Consider the following 23,140-nt stretch of genomic DNA (forward strand, 5'->3'; position numbering starts at 1 on the left):
TTCCGACTTCACAGAAGACACGAACGCAGACTTCTAGCCACCATCCAGCACTACTGCACTGGGCGCCAGATCGAGACCAGCAGACCCGGAATGCAAGCTGCTTCAGAGACTCTGGAAGTGTCTGTGCCCCCCCCCCCCGAACCACGCACCCCACGCTCTCACTGTCTTCTGGGCCCAGCAGGATGCTACTGTGTGTAGCAAGAAGACATCAAGGGCCACTGAAAGACAGCAAGGCCTTCTACGACAAAGAGATGCCTCTCCAGACACTCTGTCCTTAGCTTCTTGCATCTAGAAGCCGAAAGACGTCCTTCACGGAAAACAGAATGTGTTCCCAAAAAAGCATGTCAACAGTACCTTCCATCTGAAGCCCTGGTGACTTCCAACTTCCCTCAAAGCCACCTCCCAGCGCCGTCCACGGGGACCCGGGTCACGCCTCCCACCGCCGTCCATGGGGACCCGGGTCACACCGCCCAGCGCCGTCCACAGGGACCCGGGTCACGTCTCCCACCGCCGTCCACGGGGACCCAGGTCACACCTCCCACCTCCGTCCATGGGGACCCGGGTCACACTGCCCAGCGCCGTCCACAGGGACCCGGGTCATACCGCCCAGCACTGTCACCAGGACCCGGGTCACACCTCCCACCTCCGTCCACGGGGACCCGGGTCACACCGCCCAGCGCCGTCCACAGGGACCCGGGTCATACCGCCCAGCACTGTCACCAGGACCTGGGTCATACCTCCCACCTCCATCCACGGGGACCCGGGTCACACCTCCCACCTCCGTCCACATGGACCCGGGTCACACCTCCCACCTCCGTCCACGGGGACCGGGGTCATAACGCCCAGCGCCATCCACAGGGGCCCAGGTCACACCTCCCACCTCCATCCACAGGGACCCGGGTCACACCTCCCACCTCCGTCCACGCGGACCCGGGTCACACCTCCCACCTCCGTCCACAGGGACCGGGGTCATACCACCCAGCGCTGTCCACAGGGGCCCAGGTCACACCTCCCAGTGCCGTCCACGGGGACCCGGGTCATACCGCCCAACACCGTCACCAGGACCCGGGTCACACTTCCCAGCGCCCTCACCAGGACCCGGGTCACGCTTCCCACTGCCGTCCACAGGGACCCGGGTCACACGGAGTCTGGACTCAGACGGCCCCGCAGAGCTTCCTACACCTGTTGCTTCCCAGCCTCCCCCTCCCACCTCACCACCATGGGCAGGAATTCGCTCTCATCTGGCTTTGCCGCTCCCCAAACCATAGCGAGGTACCTAATCTGGCAAATCCACTCCTCATTAGCTGTGGCTCACGGCTCACAGCGTCGCATCTTCAAAGATGAATTAAACACCCAAGATCTCAAGAGAGATCTCAAGACAGGTAAAGGACAGAATCGGGCCGGAGCGCTCATTCTCAGACTCAGCGCACTGGCAGGGCCCGAGCGTCTCCCTCTCTCCACAGTCTGTCACTCCACGGCCCCTGGACACCGGCAGAGGGCCAGCACGAGGGAGGGCAGAGGCAGGCCTGGGAGGGCCCGCTTCCACGTAGACACGAACTCCCCAGAGGAAGGTGCAGAACAAGGTCACTCACTGCAACAAATCGTTTGTAACGACAAATGTGGGTGACAGCGCAAATGCCCACGCGCAGCAGAGGAGCCCGACAAGCCCCGGATGGCTGAATAAAGCCCCACAGTGGAGCCCCCGGGCACCTGCCTGTACACATCTCACCTCAGGACCCTGCAGGGCCACGTCCGCACGCTCCAAATAAGTCAGCCCCTAAGATGGCCACAAGGGGGGCACACCCATCGCGCGAGGCAAACAAGCAGAGGCGGATCTAAGTGTGTCACAAAGGAGTCACAAAGCCACTCTGAAGGGAAGAAAACCAGCCCGGCTCGCTCTGACAAACAACGAGAACCGCACGGCACATGGCTAACGACAAAGAGGACGAAGACCGTCCTCCAGTTAGTACGATTGCTTCCCACAGGGGAAGGGCTGAGCAATTCCAGAATTATGCACCCGGCTTGAACAAACACGAGGAAACACTGAGAATCACGACAGCCAGGTTTCTAACTCGGGAAAAGGAGGACCCGAATGTAGAAAAGCCCGAACGACCCCTGGGTGTCAGGTTGGAAACAGTGGTCAGGAGGAACTCGTATCTCAACACCACACGTACAGACGCGTGCATGTAGATGCGTACGCCGGGCGCGAGTTTGCTTGTGCGTGCGTTCACACACTTCCCGGCTCTGTCCGCTCAGGGCCTCGAGCAGCAGTGGCACCCCGGCAGACGTGAGCGCCCCCGGCACCCAGACCCTGGTGTTTAAACGCCAGTCCCCAGTAAGACGAAGCAGGGCTCCCTGGAGAAAAGGTTGCTTCCACGAGCCTAGAACACCTCTAACGGTAAGGAAAGACTCAAGATCCAGGAAGGCATATCAAAGGGACACAGGAGCCAACTGAAGAAAGCTCCGGATGGTCAGGGCTGGGATAATCACTGGATTATAACCTACAGAATAAAATAAATATCTGTGAGTCCTATCGATATAAATAAGCGATTGGGCCCATAAATAGCAAGCTGTTCTCATAACAGAATCTACTTAACAAATGTAGAAGCAATGACAGAAACGGGAAATCGCCTTTAGGCAAACGGTACAGCACTAGTTTTTACAGGCAGTAGCCGCCAACAGGAGATAAAATTCACGGTGAGATACGAGGAGACAAAGCGCAGCCGTGGAGTTCTGTGCTCTCCTCCGCAGGACACTCAAAATTTGCAAAGGGAACAACGGTGAGCTGACGGGGGACAAACCTGACAGACGCCACCCGGACCAGGCAGTCGCAGGGGACGTCACCAGGAACAGCAGGTGACACCCTTCGCTGCCTGTGTGTCCCCAAACCCACGGAAGGGACTCCTGGCCCCCGGCACCGCAGGATGGGGCTCTGTGGGGAGGCAGCGCCCCACAGAGGTGACGAGGTGCAGGGAGGCCCCGTCCACTCCGACTGCTGTCCTCGTAAGACGCAGAGAGCGGGCCGCCCACACGCACACAGGGCACGACCGCTGAGCGCACGGTGGGAAGGCGGCATCTGTGGGCCAAGGGGAGGCCTGGGGAGGGGCCAGCCCCACCGCACCTGCGCCTGGACCCCCACACACCTGGACCGGGACCCCCCCCACACACGTGGACGTGGACCCCCCACCATACCCGGACCTGGACCCTGAGCCTCCAGAACCGGGAGAGAATAAGCCTCTGCTGTTCCAGCCGCCACAGGAAACTAACAGAGGCTGACGAGACACAGGAAGAAAAGCTTGATCTCGCTTTTGTGGTTTTCTCGTCAAAGGCGCATAACCCCAAAGGTCTGCATGACCCTCAGGTTTGCATCCCGAGAAAACATCAGACCGTCCCCGAAGTGAGGGACGCCCCGCAAACTAACCGTGCGAAGCAAAACGGTCACGGAGACAAAGAAGCCGCACATCTGCCGCGGGCTGGAGGAGCTGCCGAGAGCCGGACCCGCCGCGGGAACGAGCCCCAGCAGGTGAACGGACAGAACCACCGCCTGTCTGCAGCGAGGCACCATCAGCGCTCCTTTCCAGGCTTCAGAGATCGTACTTAAAACAGCAGCAGGAAGGGGCGTGGGTGAGTGGTACCTGGAAACGCTACTGTTTTGCAGTTTTTCTGGAAGTTTAAAATCACTTCAAATTAAAAGCTAAAAAAAAAAAAAATAGAGCTTGTAAAGTGGTGACCTCCTAGCTGAACTTGAACCCACAGGTATATTTCAGTCAACAACGCGAAAAGCAAATCCGAATTAAGTGCCAACGGTACAAACGCAGAGATATAATTTAAAATCCAGATTCGTGGCTTCTTTTCACAAAACCACAAGTTGTGGCGATGCCCCATGGAACCACAGGACCAAGGCAACGGCCCCAGCGCCATGTTCCCACGGTCACAGCCGCAGCCCCTGGGGCACCAACTCCTGAGGCCGGGGGCCCAGCACCTGGGAGACCAGCTCCGTCCACCAGCCCCGGGCGTCTCCGGGGCTCCAATGGGTCTGGACGCCGGGGTGAAGGCCCCCGGACGCTGCACGCTGGGGACCGGGCGCCCAGAGAAGCTCCGCCTTGACGGCGGGCGGACGTCAGGCTCCGGAGCCCGGGCTCAGCCTCTGCCCCGAGCACGCCCTGCACGTCTGCTTTGGGAGCAAATAACCTACGGGACACACTTGACACCGAAGAGGAGAGACCTCCCTACCTTCCGGCGCCTCCGAAGCCTGCAGCCTCGCCCGAGCCAATGCACGAGACAAACGTGATTTTCGGGAACGTCCTTGGCCACGACTCGGCACTCCTGATAGAGCAGGAAGTACACGCGGCCCCGCGTCACGTCCCGGCCCCGGAGCGCTCTCCTCTCTGCAGGTCGTGAGGCCCGGGCGGCATGCCTCACCTGAGCGCCAATAAAACTCTCCTCCTTGTTTTTTAAGGCAACTCAGAGAGTCTGTTCGTTCGGCACTGGCACCGGTCACGCTTCTGGACGCGTGGTCCTCAGCCTGCGGAGCTGCGTCTGACACCCAGATGGGGCAGGGGTCAAGTACGCGGGGGCGTCGGCGCTGGCGTGTGCTCCTCCCGCCCGCCTGCCCACCACCACTGGACCGACAGCACCACACGTGTGCTCCTAGGGGAGCGACACCTGCTTCCCTGCCACCTTCTGCCCCGGGGCAGGCACGCGGCCCCCAGGGCCACTGACAGCCTCTCGCTCTCCCTCCTGGGGCTCTGCGTTTGGGTCGGGGCCACAGGCGCAGAGCACAGGGCAGCGCCCACTCACCTCACAGGGCTGAGGTGACAAAAGCAGGGCAGGGCCCCTGGGCTGAGACCCCTCCCCCCAAGTCCTGTGTGCTAGCAGGCGTCCTTCTGGAAAACTCTGCTTGGTAAAGTTAGCCACGGCTGGCCTCCGTTTCTGCACAGAAGACCCAGACGGAGCAGGAAGAGCTAACTGACCCCGTGGATGTCTTATCACCCCCGCGCGCATTACTACACACGACAAAACAGAGGCACAGAGAGGCGAGTCGCTTGGTCCACATCAGGAGCCAGTGTCTGCGGAACAAGCGAACAAGCGAACGTGTGAGCACATGAGTGTCTTGGAGAACTAACACGCCCTCGTGATTACCTGCAGTGGCTTCCTGATGGACATCTTTCACAGCCACCTGAACCGCCACGCCGTTCTTATCCCGAGCAAACTCTGCAGGGGCCTTCCGATGGCCACACACCGGGATGGCAGGCGCTGACCGGAGCCTCTGAGCCCCCGCCGTCCTGCCCGGGCTTCCTCGCCAGCTGCCGTGGGGAGCCAGGGCCAGTGTGTGCTCCCACCGTGCCCGAGGCTCAGCCGGGGGTGAGGTCAGAATGCACAGAGGGGCAGACCCTCCCTTTGCACCTGTTCTCAGAGTCCTGCTGCTGGAACCTCATGGATCTCGTCATCAGACTCGATCTCCTCCAGGTGTCAGGACAATCGTGACCCATGGCCTGTCCTGGAGACTCGCAGTCAAAGTGAAAGCCCGTTTGATGAGTGAATTTCAGACAACAGCACTCAAAGCTGATGACCCCTAGCTCTTTGAAATGCTCATCTGGGTTTTCTAATTTTCACAGCGCGCGAAGAATCTACGTCTCGCTGGCCTGGCCACCTTCCGGGGGCAGCAAAGGTTCGCCTTCATTGACCAGGGAAAGGTGAGGGTTCACCTCACCTTTGAGCTGCAAATTACAATCCACATCAGATGCCGTGAGCGATTTTAACTGGCGGGAACGCCGACATCTCTGACCCACGTTTAGTCAGAAGACCGCAGCACTCCCTTCCGGCCGGGGCCTCAGGGACATCTCAGGGCGGGGAGCATCTGCTCGCGCTCGCGTCCCCCTCAACAGCCTCTAACCGGCTGCCCGGCCGAGCGTTCCGAGCTGTGTTCGCTCAGCAGGCTCCCCGGAGTCAGACGGGACACTGCATCAGCAAAGGGGGCCAGTGGCTGTGATCGGCACGGCCAGGACTGGCGCAGCGGCCGAGAATCCGCGTAGCGGGGACGGGCACAGTAGAACTGGCACAGCGGCCGTGGATCGGCACAGCAGTGTGGGCCAAAGCACAGGGGTGGGACTCTGGATTACCAGAAAGAAGCAAACACCGCAATGGCACCTGGATGCCGGACTCCCGACGCGCACACGTGCTCAAGGCTCGGCCGGCCACACGATGCTGAACGGGACACAGAGCCCGGCCACCCCGGCTGCCTCATCCATCCGACCCGGTCCCCGCCCGCAGGCCCACCCGGGACCAGAATACGCGTGGGGGTCTCAAAGCAAGACTGCTCAATACCAGCAGGCTCTGTTTGGGCTCTGTTTCAGAGCAGGAACTGACCCAAGTTGGTTTCCTAAGGAAACAATGAGATTATCCCTTTTAACGCAGGCGTCCACGCGTCAGGAAATAAGCAGACGGCAGAACAGCGCAGAAGAACTGGCGGGGTAGAAATACTCCCTCGCGGGGCCAGCGGACCCCTGGAAAAGTTTCAGGTTTTGTCTCGTTGGCTGGAAAGTCTCCTTGGGAAAACCCTGGAACGAGCCACCCTCCAAAAGCACAGTTTGCACCAGGCAGCATCGAGGGGGAGGGTGCTCCCCGGAAGGGGAGAGGCCAGAGGTGAGGGAGCCAGGGTCCCATAGATGGTGCCCCCCCCTCGGGAAAACGCCAACAGGAAGCACCACAATCTAACAATGTGCAGTAACTCGGTTTACCGCCCGCAGCCCGTGGGCCCTGTGAGGAAGGTCGTGTGGGGTCGACAAGGGGCGGCCCCGTTCTGAAAGAGGAGAAGGCAGGAGGGCTAGGGCTGTGTGGGTGGGAGAGCAGGCAGAGGTGTGGGGTCCCGAGGGTGGCAGACCCTGGGGTGGCCCTGCTCAGAGAGGGCCTGTGAGGAGGAAGGAGCCCTGATAAGTGGAACAAATTCACCTCCCCCCCTTGCCAGTTCCGGGGCTCACGCCTGCCTGACCACACAATAGAGGGGTGTGTGTGTGTGTGTGTGTGTGTGCGCGCGCACGTGCTGGGTATGGGGCGTGTACTGTGTCCATGTGTGCTAGGTATGGATGTGCGTGTGTGTGTACTTGATGTAGATGTGTGTGTCTGTGTGTGTACCAGGCATGGGTGTGTGTGTGTGTTTTGGCTCTATGTACATCCATGCGTGTGCTGTGTGTGCCATGTGTGTGTGCCCGTGTGAACTCACTGGGTGTCTGGACCCCACAGAGCCCAGCACTCGAGCCCCGTGTCTTCCCCGTCGCCCCCCCCCCCCCCCCCGCCACAGGCAGGTCCCTGGCCCTCCTGCTGGGTCTGCTGCCCTGGCTTCAGCCCGGGGTCCCTCAGCCCCAGGCCCAGTCTGGGCCCCGATGCCCGCCGTGACTCCCGGCCTCTGCCTCCACTAGGGCAGCCTCAACCTCAACCCCACGACGGCCCCAGAGTCCTGAGAAAGAAGCCTTCTCTGCATTTGCACGCTCTCGATTGCAGGCCGGCGCTGTCTCTGGGCCACACTGTGACACCCTCACCGCGGGAACACTAAAGACACGCCCCCCTCGTGCAGACCAAACCTCCAAGGCCGCTGAGCCTCGGAGATCTTCCCTCTGCATGGTGGTGGCATTCCCGCGGTGGCAGAGGGGGGACCTCCATCCCAGGGACCAGTATCCTCTCCTCGGAAGGAGTCGTGCGAACGTGTGCCGACGACAGGACAGCTGGGGGACAGAGCCGCTCACGCGGTGGGGGGGGGGGGGGGTGGCGATGTTCAGCGCGCACCGAGCCGCCGCCCTGAGCAAAGCTGGGAGCCACCGTTCTCCCGTTTCGCTAGAGGGAAGGCTTCACGCAGAAAGCCGGACTGGGACGCTCGGCCAGAGATCTGTCCCCGAGGCCCAGAGTTTAGATTCTTCCTCAGAGAAACCTGAGTCACGGACGATGCCGGCCAGGTGGGTGGGCTCACGTGGTCTGGGCTTCTGGAAGGTCAGTCTGGGCATGCGGGGGGAGGCGGCCACGGGGGCAGTCGGGAAGCCCCCGGCCCAGCAGAACTAAGGAGGAACAAGGGCTCTGAGCCAAGGGAATAAGGGGATGACGGGTCCTGGGTGGGGACCAGAGACAGCAACCCAGGCTGGCACCAAGGTTCAGGCGCAGACGGAGGGAAGGGCGGCACCGGGGCAGAAGCCAGGAGCGCAGAGGAGTGGCAGGCCCAGGGGAAACGCCCTGCTGGGCACCCAGAGTTGGGAAACCCACCGGAACAGACACTTTGTGCTGAGGCCACGGGGGCCGCGTAGGTTTGGGTCTTCAGTGACCTCTGTATGTGGCGACACTGACACGTCAGCATTTCTGTGGATTCGGACAGGTAAACACTTACGTGGTCGTGTGACAGGGACACCTGTGCAAGGAGTTAGAGGAGGTGATGCAGCGGGGACGGGCCAGGGGCACGGGGGCGGCCCCCCAAGAGGACACGTCCTGGAAGCCAGTGAGGGGGTCGAGGGGCCACGGGCATCGACGGGGCCCAACCCTGTCCACACATCGGAGACAGTGGACGCTGGAAAGGGCCCTGCGCTCGGTGAGCCCGAGACCTCTGGGCACCTGGAGAAGTTTGTGTAGCTGGAAGAGAGGCTTCAGGACAGAGCGCGCAGAGGCACGGCGTCGCTCCAGGACACTTGCTGGGCGCACACCCAGGACCAGAGCAGGGTCTGGAGGAGGTACCTGCACACCCACAAGCTCGGCATCTTGCCGACAGGAGCGGGGAGCACCCCAAGTGCCCATCGGTGGGCGGCCGGGTGAACAAAATGTGGGGTCGCAGAAAATGCATGTTTTACGTACAGGAAAACGGAGTGCTCTTCAGCCTTAAAGGAGGAACTTCTGACACGTGCTTCCACGTAGATGGACCTTGAGGACACGACACCAGATGGAATAAACCAGTCCCAGAAGGGAGGACAGTGCAGGACTCTACTTACGTGAGGTCCCTAGAGGAGTCAATTCACGGTGACAGAGGGCAGGTGGTGGGCGCTGGGGGCTGGGGCACGGGGTAGCGTCCGTGAGGGCAGAGCGTCATTTTGGGAAGGTGGCAGCGTCTGGGGACGGATGGGGGTGGCACAACAGCATCCATGTGCTAATGCCATAGACTGTGCGCTTAGAAATGGGTAAGACAGCAAGTTTTAGATTATGTCTATTTTACCACAGTTTAAAATTCTCTTAATGGTTCGTGATTGTTTGAAAAAGAGAGAGAGGCCGGGTGCCGGGGCATTCCGAGGTCAGGACCGTGTGTGCAGAGGGAGGGGACGGACAGGAGAGGCCTGGGACACAGCGGTCGGCACACAGCAAGTCCTCAGTTAAGGTTGGTGGAACAGGATGGGACAGGACGGTGTAGAAAATGCTGGAAGGAAATGTCTTCGGCACGAGTGCAAACGACCGAACATATGGTGAGTTCTGAAATAAATTCCTTAAAAAACACGCCGCCTGGGTGTTGAATCAACACCGAATCTCGGGACGCATCCCGGCACGAGACAAGCTCGCGCTGTTTAAAGGACAGAGCACATGTGTGTCCCATCGCACCTGCCATTCGTACCCACTGACGGCAGGGAAGCGAATGCGACGGGAGTCCCCGTTACGACACAGCGGGACCAAGAACTCATCACTCAAAACCGCGCAGAAATGGCCCCCCCGCCCTCCGCTCCAAAGCGTGGTTCCCACGGAGCACACACTGATGGCACCATCGAGACACGCATCCCCCTCCTCCAAGAACGACTTTGTTTTTAATGTTAATTTTTAAGAGAGAGAGAGAGCGCGCGCGCGAGCACACGTGCATGCGCGGGGAAGGTGCACAGCGAGGACAGAAGATCCCAAGCAGGCTCCACGCTAACAGCACAGAGCCCAACGCCGGGCTTGATCTCACCAACTGCGAGCTTGTGACCTGAGCTCAAGTCAGATGTTCAAAAGACCGAGCCCCCCAGGTGCCCCTAGAAGGACGTTTACTGTAAATCAGAAACATCCATCCACACACGTCTACGAAAGCTACGTCTGGTCCCAAAGGCCTTTTTCCCCAGGGTCTACACCGTGTGACCACTGAGGGACTTCCCAGAAACAGTCTCAGGAAAGGAGCTCTGGGGAGAGGAAAACGCCAGCGTGGGCCAGCACCAGGGCGACCTGAGAGTCTCTCTGTGGCCCCACAGACAACCCAGTCTCCTCAGTGCAAGATCAAAGACCAGAGGCGAGAGCGGATTCACTTTCACTCACCAGTCTGTGCCTGAGCTGGACCGTGACGAGAGGAGATCCTGACAAGTTCTGGGACAGTGTCGGCGGTGGGGACACCTCCAGGGAAATCAGGTAGCTGGCTGCAGACAGCGGGTGGGTTTTGTAATTTGCTGCCTCAGCAATCCTTGGAAGGAAATGGAAAATCATTACAGAACAGAAAAGGGGGAGGGAACGCAGCTAGAACCTGGCTCAGAACTCAACGTTAGGGCCGAAACTTTGGAGACTGAAATCTTTCTCGGGGGGAACTTTGACTGGTCTCGCTCAGTACCCACCAGGACCCGCAGAGGAGACCTACAAGCGGGCACTACCATGTTGCAGGGAGAGTCCCGTCATCCGGGACCTGCTCTGCGAGGCTGGAGGCCGGCACCCCAGGTGACCTCACAGAGTCTGCTGGAAGAAGATGTGGCCCGGGGAGCATGATGGATGGAAAGGACAAAGCTCTGGGTTTGAATCTCAGCAATCCCACTCACTCAGCTGTGTGACCCTGGGTAAGTGACTTACCCTGTCTGAACTTTAACCTCCCAGCTTATAAAAAGATGGTATCAACGGTACGTGGTGGGCACCTGTGGTCTTGCCGCCCGGCGTGCGTTCGTGAAGGGCCCTCCGTTTCCTCCAGGTGACCACCCCCTGCCCCCCTTGTAGCCAATGTGCCCTGCTGCTGACTCCATCGGCTCAGGAGTGAGCCCTGCTGCCCAGGCCTGAACCACCCAGGGCACTGCCTCCCTCAGGCCACGGTGACTGTGCAGAGGTGGGCACATGACCCGGGAAAGTCCAAGGAGACGTGACAAGATTCAGATGGAAAATGCTGGGTCAGAGACCCTCGGTTCTCTCGGCTACACGTCGGCCCTGAAGGAGGTGCCCTGGCAGTGGTTCAATCGGGAGGGAAGAGATGAACTGGGAGAGGAGCCCCCCACCAGGGCAGAAGTGAGATCGAGCAGAGTGACATCAACTGGACGCTGGATCGAGCTGCTCCTGAAGCCAAAATGCCCATGCGCCTTTCAGCCGACACGATCCAATGAACTACCCTCCTACTTAAGACAGTCCAAGCCAGCTTCTCTGTTCCTTACACCCCGATCGAAAGACCCCTACATGATGTATATGGCACTTGCCTCATGGAGTTATGAGGTCAAAGTGACATTCAGGGCCAAGACGGGGGCGAGGCAAGGAGCCCGGGACGCAGGTTTTAAGGAGGTGCCCACACTCAGGGCCTGGCACACGCGGCCCCTGTACGACCCCACGAGTGAGCGCCTCCCTGAGGTCTGCGCCCCGGGCGCCTGCCTGCCTCACCGCGGTCCTAGCCCGCCTGCACACAGTCAGTGAGCGGCAAACGTCTGCTGCGTGGACTTCAACTCTGGAAAGCCACCCCGGAGCGCCGGAGACGTGGGGTCCCTGGGATCCCGCACGGGCCACACGGTCACCTGCTGCTTTCTTGCCTGGTTGGGACCTTGCCTGCCTGCCACCCGCTCTCCAAAGTCTGGCGGGGGACTCTGCTACCTTCCTGTGTCTGCGCCCACGGAGCCGTCTTCCTGACGGCCAACGCGCTGGGCGTACAGTCTTCTTCCTCCCTCGACTGAGCTCAAACCCCTCTCCCCGTCAAGCCTGCAGAAGCTTTGCTAGAAAGCGTGCAGTGAACACTCGCTCTACTCCTAGGGCCCCATCCCTGGTCCCCTGCCAGTGTCACAGTCACATCACCTGACGGGCTCAAGCCCTCCACACACACGTACAACTTTCTTCTTGCTGAACCGCGAGGAAGCACGCCGTGACTCTCCTCCCCCTAAACGCTCTAGCAAGCCCCTTCTAAGCGCGGAGTCAGCCTCCTCCGTAGCGAGGCCCAGTCACCACACTCGGAAGCCAGACACTGATTCGCTAACACGATGCGACGCCTGGTCCCCGCCTGTGCCTCTCGGCTGTTTCGTCCCAACGAGGCCTGTGCGTTCGCCAGGGAGCACCGCTCCGCGGGCCCCTGAACTCTGGGACGGTCCCCACGGTTCTTCCTCTTTCGTGGACGTCCAGCAGTGCAAACCGCCGTTTGCAAAATGGCCCTTACTTTAGATCTGTGGACGGTTTCCTCGCGTGGGGCTTCAGGCCACGCACCTGGGGCAGGATCACTCCACGGGCCACGTTAACTCCCTCCATGGCGTCGCACCGGGGGGACACAGGATACCACGCCCCAGCGCTGACCATATTGAGAGTGACCAGCTGGCTGAAGTGGCACCTGACAGCCGTCTCCAGCCTCAGGTACCCTGCTCACTTGGTGAACTAACGAGTACCCTTGAGGCGACAAGGCACGACCCCGTTCCAAGACCGCCCCTCACCCGGCGGTGCTAACACCCACTGATGACGTTGCCCCCATCAGCGACTGCATGCAGGGCGGCGTCTCCGATTCTGTCATTCCTCCCGCGTTGACCGGATGGCGTTACTCTACAAGAAGGACGCGAGCGGACACTTAAGTAAGCCGCAGCCCCCGGGAGCTTCTCCTGCAGCACACGTGACTCCGTCAACAAGACGCGGAGACCTAGAGACCCGAGTCACAGCCCTGCCTCTGCCCCCGGCAGCCTTAACATCCCGGAGAGGGCCCGGGTCTCCACCTGTGGAGGGGGAGCGGAGACGCCGTGCCCAGCGCGGATCCCCAGCCCCGCTCTGAGGGACACGGCCGTCCCAGGTGCTTGCCCGGCACAGCACGGCCCTTGGGAAGAGCAGAGCAGTCCTCATCACGAGGGGGCACGTGACGCTCCAAGGACCCTCCGTGTCCAGGGGGCCCAGCAGGGGCCGGCCACGTGCCCCCAGGACCCGTGCACAGTGAGACGCTGCCCCTGCCAGTGGCTGCCGGGGCCCCTGCAGCAGCCCGCCCAGGGCGTGGCCGTGGATATGGTGACCCCGTGCCAGCCTGACCCCCAGCTTCATGCCCTAGACTCACGTGCTGGCCCCACCCTGCCCCCAAGGGCGACCGAGAGAACGTTACGACCCCACCGCCCCTTCCCTTCTTACGGAAACCTTCCGTGTACGGAGGCCCCGTGCAGAACGCTAGGGGAAGGGGCCCGGCTGTGGAGGCAAGCAGGCAGCTGGCTCTACTAGTCTAACCCTAACCGGGCGCGGAATTTCAGAATTCTCTTCCAGTCACTGTGGCGAGGACGTCCAATCCTCTTATCGAGTGATTACAGATCTCGTTAAGCAAGCACTTACAGATGTCGTTAGGAGCAGTGCACTTTGTTTAAACAATTAACTCACTTGGCGCTCAAGGCAGCCTCACGCAGCAGTACTGTCCCCACCCCTACTCTAGAGAGGACGACACGGAGACGGCCAGGCATCTGCCCAGTTCACGCAGCCGGTAAGGGCCCCGCCGGGAGAAGAGAGCCAGGAGCCCAGCACCGACTCTGTGCTGCCATCCACGACGCTGCCGGTGACTTCCGTCCCGCCCTGATGCCGCACGTATGGGGGCTGTACTTGAGAAGCCATTTCAGCGACTTTGTTTCCCAGGTTAATGTCGCCAACAAGAAGACACTTTTGCACCAAGTGCTGACCTTAGACCTTCACCTGGGTTGAAGATCCCACACATGAAAAACACGTTCTCATCACTGCAAGATGTTTGGCCTTTGGGAGAGGAGTGTACTTTTGGGGCCGACAGGTTCCGGCAGTCGGCGCGCGTTACTGCTAAGGGGCAGGGGGCCGTGGGGGGAGGGGAACCACCTGGTGTGCGAGTCTCAGCCCACGACTTTCAGAGACAAGAGGAACTGACCGCGGGGGTCCAGATCACGCCAGCATGGGTTCTGAGGCGTCCGAGAGTCCTCCCTGGGGGCAGCCGGGGCAGTGAGGGCAGCAGGGCGCTAAAGGCTGAAGGCCCTGAATGTCCCACCTGCAGGCTTCAGGCAGAGCCTTGGCCCACCCCCCACCCCAACGCGGGGCAGGACAAACACGGCCTCTTCCCCCATCTGCTGCTGCCAGCACTGACAGAACCGTCTAGCAGGGGTGTGCAAACACAGGCCTGGGCGGCTGCCTGCTCCTATAAATAAAGCTTTATTGGCACACAGCCGCTTCCACTGCTTTCCGCGTTGTCTGAGGCTGCTTTCACACTTCCAGTGCAGGCGAGTAGTTGTGAGGGAGACAGTATGGCCCGTAAAGACAAAAATATTTACTATCTGGCCCTTTATGAAAAAGTCTGCTGGCACCTGGCTGGGGTCATGATTCGACTCGGTCACAGCAAATTGTCCCCTGAAATGCGCGTTCCGAACACCTTTTCTTTCCTCTGCTAGTCTGAGGCAGAACGAAGATGTGGATGGGGGTCCAGATGCCGCTCTCCCTGCACGCCCTTACCCTTGGCCCCCATGGCTCCGCCTCAGGAACACACAGCTCCTGTTTTGCGACGACAAATCCGCATCGGCCTGAACGTTCAGCTATGAGAGCTGCAGATTAGGGCGGCCAGGGAAGGGCCCGTTTTCATTCATAATCTTGGGATTGGAGAAGTGTCCCCCCAAAGAGGTGGGAGGGCATCTTTTTGAGAAAAAGCAGTGGCATTTTCCTCTGACGGCTCTCCTGAAGAATTCTGGAAATCACACACAAAGAGTGGCAGGGCCCTTCTCCTTAGTTATAAGGAAACTTGTCCAAGCGCAGGCCTTCCCAGGGCGATGGGTTCCAGGTCCAGAGCAGAATCGTGGCTGTCTCCTTCCCTAGGCCACCCTCTCCCCAAAGGCTGCGTCCCTCCAGGCGGTGGGAAGGAGCAGTACTGGGAGACAGGACGCCGGGGCTCAGCCACCCGTGTTTCCACAAGGTCTTCATCCCCCACCCTTTATCCGGACGCAGTTCAAACAGCCTGCTCCCCATTACCGAGGGGTCCACACAGCCGGCATCCACACAGCCCCATTACCGAGGGGTCCACACCACCGGCTCCAGCGCCAGCATCCGCAGCCCACCCCGCAGGGCAGGGCAGCAGAGGGGGCCCGCAGCCTCCCGGGCAGGGGGGAAGCTGGGGGGCAAGAGAGCCAAGTGGAGCCTCACCAAGCCGGGGTGAGGGCAACCCTATGAAAGGGGAGGCACAGACCCTCCCCTCCCCTCCCCTCCCGGAGGAATCAGCCTCTCCCTGTGGTCTGAGAGGGCTGACCCACCCCCACGTGAGCAGACACCGCCAGCGAGACAGCAGGATGCTCTGACCCCACCATGAGTGGAAGGGCCAAAAGGGGGCAGGACCCAAACGGGCCAATCACAGCCCTCCCTGTGTTTCCACAGGGTCATGTGAGCAGACCTAACCAATGAGAGAGCAGGATGCTCCGGCCACCATGAAGGGGGCGGCCAAGAGGGGCACACGACCCAAATGGACCAATCACAGCCCTCCCTGAGTTTCCACCAGCACATTCTGGAAAGGCTCCTCTCCTTCGGAGACCTCAGGACCCAGAGGTGGGGGGGCAGTCCCTGAGCTACCGGAGCCCGCCATGCTTCTATGTAAAGGCCTCCCTGGACGTGAGCCAACACAGAAGTGAGCACAGACAGGGCACGGAGAGATCAGATCACAAGGCATCCCCTGGGTGCCTGGATCTAACTGTGCCTGAAGCCTCCTTAGTCTCATGAGACCCCAGTCTCCCCACCTTCCGCCTAAGCCAACGTATCTAATACACCCTGACTGCTGGAGACATGTGCCGCTGTCCTCCCACTCTACGGAAGTGGCGGCTGAGGCTCAGGCAGTTGGGTCACTCGCCCGCAGTCACGCAGGTCCTTTCAGGCAGGGCAGATATGGTCGCCTGACTGCTGCACTCTCAGGTTGCCCACCCAGGGCCCGCCGAACCCCCAGTGTCCTCCAAGGCTATAGTGTGTGTGCCTGTGATGGCAGGGAAGTGGCGGTGTCACGGCCACCCAGCAAACAAGCACACTCACACCCACTGCCCTCTCCATACCATGTGACCCTGAGGGACTCACTTGGTCTTGGCTGGCCAGATGTTGTCCAGGTAATTGTGCATCGTGTGGTAGAGGAGGCCCACGATGGTGGTCCAGGCTGGGGAAAAGCAGAGGGTCACAGACACCTGTCAATCTTCCCGGTGACGAAGCCCCCAGCCAAACCCACTTGCCCAGCAACGCACAGTGCAGACCCTCACACCCAAAACCCCGGGGGCAGCTCCTGGGGAGGGCGGGGAGGGAGAAAGTGAGGGACTCTCAGGGTAGAGTTTTCCATGAGTCTGAGTAGAAACTTTGTGACCCTTCAGCTGTGGATTCAACCGTGACAATGACTCCCTGCTCCTCCCGAGTCAACTCCAGACAGACAGATACAACAGCTCCCAGGGGGGGAGCCAGACTCGCCAGAAACGCTAGAGCTCGCGAAGGCACCGGGCCCCGCTCGAGGGGCGGTCCCAGCGCCAGCCTCCAGCTTTGCTCCTCAGGGTGAGCACGTCCTGTTTGCTGCTGGCGTATGAGGCATCTGTAGTAACACGCATGCTTGAACGAGCCGGCAGACGCAGGGTTTACAAGCGGCAGTGACCACATACATGCCCCTCATGCCTCTCGGCTGGGTCCCACCTCTCTGCCGTGCGACAGCTCTGAAGCAGGAATCATTGTTTCTGTTATTTCCCTCCACCCGCTTCACGGAGAGCGCTTGCAGCATAAGCGGTTAGCGGTCTTCCCGGGATCGTCGGGGATATTTGTTGACTCTGTTAGCATTTCAGGAATGTCTTTAACATCCTCTAAGTCTCAGCATGTGCCACGTAGAGGGGCTTTGCTCATTCAGCTCTCGAAACAATATTATGAGCCCAGTACGAACACCGGCCCGGTTTCACAGATGAGGAGACCGCGACACAGGCAGGTTCGGTAACTTGCATAAGGCCGCACAACCCGTAAGTGGCTGAACCCGGAATTCCCAGGAATTCCAGCCACCGGTCAGTGCTCGTGACCAGTAAGTCCTGCTGCCGGTGGGAGGAGCCTTCACAGGGGACAGCACGAGGCTGCGGCCCAGCTCACTCGGCAACACTGAGGGTTTCCCCGCTCATGCAGCAAGGTGTGTGAGATGAGCAAAGGTCACGTGTGCCCCTGGCGGATCAGAGCATCATCTCCAGACCTCTCTGGAGTTCACCCCAAGTGTAGGGGGCTGTCACCTAACATCCCCGGGCACCTTTCACACAGGCAAGCAAGATGGTGCAGGGAGCGGAGGTGGGCTCCCGAGGGCTGGCGAGTGGGGACTCCCTGCTGGGGAGGGGACACCGTGATCCTACACCACCCACACTGGTCTTGGTCCCCAGTCTCTAAGGCAGAACCCTGGGAATCCCATGTCCTCTGGCCAGAGCATCAGGAGCTGAGTCAAATCCACGACTCCCCTGACACCCCGAGGGACGAGTCTGTGACGAGTCACTTTTCAAGGAGTCTGGAGGGACTGTGACTGCAGTGGAAATGGCCAGAGTTGCCTGAACCCCTGACACAGAAGCAGAACCCAGGCCCCCTGGGCAGACAAACCCCAAACCTAGCCCGAGGCCAGGGAAAGGGGAGGGGAGAGATGGCCACATCTAGTCATATGCGGCTGATGTGTCTCAGTGCAGATTTGGGAGGACACAAGGCGTCTTTCACGGTGGATCAGAATCGCCTCAAGAGCCTCCCCAAAATGCAGATTCCCCGCCCCTGTCCCAAGTCCCAGTTCACGAGGCTGGAGGGCACTGGGAATCAGCATTCTGAGTGAGCGTCTCGGGAGCTTCCCGCCACACCCTGAGAAGTGCCGGCCCGGAGCGCAGGAAGAGGCGAGCAGGTCTGAGGGCGGTGGCTCGCCAGGTAGCAGCTGGCAACACATCTGGAAGGGCTGAGGACTGGCGGGGCCCCCCTCCCGAGCTCCCGGGCGGGCCCTGCAGCTGCACTCACCTTGGCTGCAGAAAGCCTCGTGGGGAACCTCGATGTAGCTCTGCCCCTGAGCCGGGAAGCGGTAGTGGGAGGAATTTATGGCCTCGGGTAGGAGTTTGGCCACAGAGAACTCTGAGAACAAGCCAGAGACAGGAAGCCACAGTCAGTCAGCTCCGCGGCGCAGGAAATTGGGCTGTAAAACCCCATCTGCCTCTGCTGTTTTTAAAAGAACATGCTCCCCCGGGTAGTGTAATTACCTCTAGAAAATGACGACCTGAAAAAATGAGTCCGGGGAAAGTAATTTCGAGCGTGGCTAACGTGTCCATCCGGCCACACGCTGTGGGGGCCCCGTGGCCTGAGGTGACCCCTCCTTCCCTCCGGGCCTCTGTCACCATGGCTCTCAGTTATGCGATGAGGCCCCCCCCGCCCGTGCGGAGGGGGAGCCGCTCCTCACCACACTCTGGGGGACCCCGTGAGACACAGGAGGAGGAAGGCACCCGAGACACACACCTCCGGCCGTCAGGCAAACGTGTCATTGCACGGAGGGAGCCATCGCGGCCGACTAACTCCCACTACAACTATCCTATGTGGCTCAACTAGGCTTCTGATCCAGAGCCCGGCTGCTGCGGTGGAGCTCAGCAGTGCTCCCTAGGTAAAGACTTGTAGGAGGGAAGCTCTGCTCCGACCATCCCGGAGAGGCAGATTTAGGCCAAGCCTCCAGGTGGCTCTCGGACACCCGATTCTGCACCTTTCATTTCACAGGCACTCAAAGGAGCCGCGGCTTTTCGACTCCGTTCCGAGCACAGACGACCGAGCACAAGATCAGGCTGGCCCCCCAGTCGCCATCAAATGCTTACGTAGCTTTGCGTCCGCATCATGGCTGGGCACGTGTGCCCCGATCTCACTCTCCCCACAAAGTGTAATTCTGTGTAAGGGCGACCCAGTTCAGAAAAGCAGCGAGGTCTGTCTGGGCTGATGGGCGTGGTGCTCCGTCTGTGCGCGTGTGTGTGCCCACCTGCACGTGTGTGTAAACGCTGCCTGTGCACTCATCCCCGCGCGTTCATACGCTGTGCGTGCGCCTGTGCCCGCGTGTTTGCACGCTGCGTGTGCACCTGCGCGCGCGCATTTGCGCACGTGTGTGCGCACCTGTGCGCTTATGTGTGTGCGCTGTGTGCGCGCCTGTGCGCGTGTGGGTGCGCACCTGTGCGGAAGTGTCTGCGCACGCGTGAGCGCGCGCAGGTGGACGCAGGGCCGTCAGCGCGAACTCCAGGGGCCAGCGTCCCTCCCGCGGCTCCCGCGCCTCCGCCCCCACCAACGGCCGCGTCCCGCCCTGGGCGGACGACTACCTGCCATGGAGGAAGAGCCAATGATGGTGACCTGGGGGTCGCTGGCGTGCACGTTGGAAGAGATGTGGCCCATGACGGTGTCGACGGTCTCTATCAAGCCCAGCACGATGGCGTTGTCCTGCAAACGACACGACGTGAAGGAACTGAGCAAATGGAACGGGCACAACTGCCCTCCCCAGACGCACTCGCCGAGCTCGCGGGGTCCGGCTCCGCACTGGCGCCGCCGGTGCCCCCTCCCCCTCCAAAGGAAGAGCGCCCCGCGTCTGCGGAGGCCATGGTGGGCCAGGCCTGACCTCTCCATGACCGGATGGGAAGGAGCCGTGCCACTACCCCTCTCAGAGGCAAATGCCCCACCGAGCCCGCGGAACACAGTCCCCCGGGCCACCCAAGCCATTGGCTCCAAGGCCTAGCCCCAGGTGACAAAGACCCAGTCCCAGCTGTACCCTGAAGTCACCAGGAACTTCAGCCAATCTCTGACCAGCCCTGCCATGCCCCCTTCTGTTTCCCGTGGAAGGGGCTGACTGGCCCCAAGTCCCCTCCAGGACAAGGACACCGGCGGCTTCACCCTATTCTACATGCAGGGGACGGATGCCAGCTCCCCAGATCCTCTCTGCATGACCTTCCTGGTGCACCCCTTCCCTCCAAGGGCCCTCTCCACTTACTCTGCATCCCCCAAGCAGAGAGGATCCCAGTGGTTGCTGCCCCCAAGAAGGCAGGGGTCCCTCCTGGTCACCCCGTATCTCTGCAGACAGCCCACCTTGGGCTGACTGTCCCTCATCGTGAGACACTCATCTACCAGGGACAGGGCCTCTCAGCCACCCAGGCACGCAGTGGCTGTTCCCGTCTGCCATCGTGCCCCTCTCTCCTTCCCGCCTTTCTGAAAACCATCTGTCAGCTAAGCGACCTTAGCATTCTCTCACAAACACACGCTCCGTGGGAATCTAATGAGGTGGAAATAGAACAGGGAGGCCAATTTTAGACATTTTCTTTCAGGCCTGTGGCCTGGTTTCAATCAGCTAAGCCCGGCGGAGCACATGGAGATCTGTGTTTCTGGCCGGCAGTTCTGTTGGGCAGTGGCTGATTCGTACCTTCTCTCTAATGAACAGTCGAGCCTGCCTAAGCCTGAATGGTTTCATGATCATTTCTGTTCTGTGGCAGAGCATTCAAAAAAAGTCACTTTAAAATGATGCTGAGAAAATGGGCCTACTCAGGTCCTCCGCTGGCCATGTTCCCAGGCTTTCCCAGGCGGCAGCCCTGTACAGAGCCACCCCCGGGGGTCATGAACCCTAGACGGCTGTGCCTTTTAGAAAAGGTTTCCAGGTAAGATTATCCCAATCTTAAATTCAGGATCCTTTTTCCCCCCTCCCTTTGCCAGGGTTAAAAATCCAATCTCATTCCGTTTGAAACTGTTCAAATAAAAAGTTCATCAAATGTAAACCCGGTAGCAATCTCATTAATAACATTTCTGCCAGCAACTGGCAAATATTTTTTAACATTATAGGGGTTCAGGAGAATAGGCACTTTAATATTAGACCGGTGTGGGTATGGCCCTGCTAAGCAGTTATGCGTCCCCCACCCCGCCAGGCAACCTTGTAGGTCCCATGTCAAGACCACAACATAAGAAAATGGACAGAGCCAGGACCCCAGGTCACTGGACTGAGAAAGGGCTCCTGAGACCCACTTCGCACTTTGCATCAGTGAAAAGTTTCACCTGTGCTCTGCCACTGAGATGCAGGGGCCTCTTTGTTACTGCAGCACAGCCTCGCCTAGCCTGACTGATACACCTACTGTTGCTGGAAACCGCCCTGGACATAGTTAAGGACAGCCAGGTTAAATCACGCATACAGAGTATTTGTGGAATATATACACGTGAGCAAAACGTAAACTAGACGGAAAGGGACGTATGCAAGAGTGCTCGGGGTCACGGTGTGCCGTAAGACTTCAGGTGACTGTTCTTTCATATATTTCTTACCGTCTGCAGTTTCTACCTTCTCTACAGCTTATTAACTTGTTTTATCAAACAGCAAAGTCAGTGACACTACTTTTAAAAAGAAAAAAAGTATTCCATTCTCTATCTGCTGTTCAGAGAAAAGGAGAAGCTTTTTTGGTTCTTACACTTATCACGAAGTACATATTGCCACGTGTTCCACTTTTTTCACATAAGCTAGTGATCTTTAAGCGTAAAACATGTTTTTATTGCCATTCGAGAAGAAAGTGACAGTAAAAAATTTATCATTTAAAAATGATAAACGTCAACCAAGTAAGCAGTCCTCATGGAGAACTGCAACCCCCTCCCCGCTCGGTGTGGAGGACAGTGGCATGTTATTGACACACAACCCTTAAGCCATACAGAAGACAAGGCGCTTCAAATCAGTTGTATATCTGGTCTGAGCTCTAATGTCCCAGATTGAGGGACGGAGGGATGCATCATTTCTCTTAGAGATATGAATTGGGCCACAATTATCCCACTTCTGGGAAGACGCGGCAGTTCCCAAAGTATGTACGTTTTGAAGCTCAAATGTTTTTTGTCTTACCTCTGACACATCAATCCAACTGGGCAGTTGAAGAACCTCTCCCATGGTTTTTAAGAAAGCCTAAAGGCAGACAAAATGACACTGCTTAGCACGCATCTTAGAATTTATAATCTGGAACAGGAGTTGGCACTTTTATTTTTTTTAAAGCCCACCTAGTAAAGCGGTTAAGCTTTGAGTATAATTTTGTCACAAACACTCAACCCTCCCATTGTAGTGCAAATGTGGCCACGGACAACACAGAACTGAACGAGCACATTCCAATAAAACTTGATTAGCAAAACAAGCAACAGACTATATTTGGCCCACGGGCTACAATTTGCCGACTCCTACTCTAGCGCAGTTTGGTGGAATAAACATATAATGCGAGCCACATTTCAAACTTTAAGTTTCCTAGTAGCCATATTTTAAAAAGTTAAAAGGCGACAGTCGAAATTAATTTTCAGAATGTATCTTACTTAGTCCTATATCTATATACCTAACACAGCACTTCAACACGCGCTCAACATAAAAATTATCAATTTAATATTTCACACTCTTTTCTTTGTCCCAAGTTTTAGCAATCCAGGCCATATTTTACATTTAGGGCACATCTCAATTTGAATTAGCCACAGCTCAAGTACTCCACAGCCAGATACGGTAACGGTGTCCTTATCACCCAGCACGGGAAATGCTTTCTCCTCATTTTCCCCCTCCCAGTGCGAGCCAGAGAGAAGCCAGGACATCATGGAAAACTGGATAATGGATGCCAAGGGTTTTTACTTCTCACCCAATCAGACACGGGTGGGGTTTGGAGTAAATCTGCAGGATTCGTCTGCAGGACGCCCAGGCAGGTCTCTCCGCCGGGGCCCACACCAGCGGTCCCAAACCGAGAGCCCACAGGCTGAACCCGCCTCACAAATCCGCAAATAACTGCTTTCAAATGTCCGTTAGCTGTCCACTTCTTAAAAATTGGATTATTTTCCACTTGAAGGATCCAGGCATGCGGCTTCCCTTGCAAAATAAGAGGCTGCCCTACAGATGAAACTCCGGCGGATCCGAGGATGCGGCCACCCCCTGCGGGTGAACCGCGGCCTCTACTCCGCCCTCGGTCGACCAGGGCCGAGTTTGCAATCTCCCACCCTGTCGGGAGGCGCAGGGAAAGAGGAAATCACCAAGCTTCAAAATGACCTGTGGAAACCTGCATTGATTGGATTCCACATT

At 58.8% G+C, this 23,140-nt stretch overlaps 1 protein-coding gene across 2 annotated transcripts in view; it reads right to left on the reverse strand.

Annotated features, from left to right (window-relative positions):
- ADGRD1 (adhesion G protein-coupled receptor D1) overlaps positions 1-23,140 on the reverse strand; it is a 124,441-nt gene that overhangs the window by 65,917 nt on the left and 35,384 nt on the right. For both annotated transcript variants that reach the window (XM_042961810.1, XM_042961809.1), the window contains 5 exons: positions 21,941-22,000; positions 19,407-19,524; positions 18,082-18,192; positions 16,165-16,240; positions 10,243-10,384 (listed from right to left, as the gene is read on the reverse strand). In XM_042961810.1, coding sequence (XP_042817744.1) covers positions 10,243-10,384; positions 16,165-16,240; positions 18,082-18,192; positions 19,407-19,524; positions 21,941-22,000 — 507 coding nt within the window. The remainder of the gene's footprint in view (positions 1-10,242; positions 10,385-16,164; positions 16,241-18,081; positions 18,193-19,406; positions 19,525-21,940; positions 22,001-23,140) is intronic.

The sequence above is a fragment of the Panthera tigris genome, chromosome D3 (assembly GCF_018350195.1).
Source record: "Panthera tigris isolate Pti1 chromosome D3, P.tigris_Pti1_mat1.1, whole genome shotgun sequence".
Classification (NCBI taxonomy): Eukaryota; Metazoa; Chordata; class Mammalia; order Carnivora; family Felidae; genus Panthera; species Panthera tigris.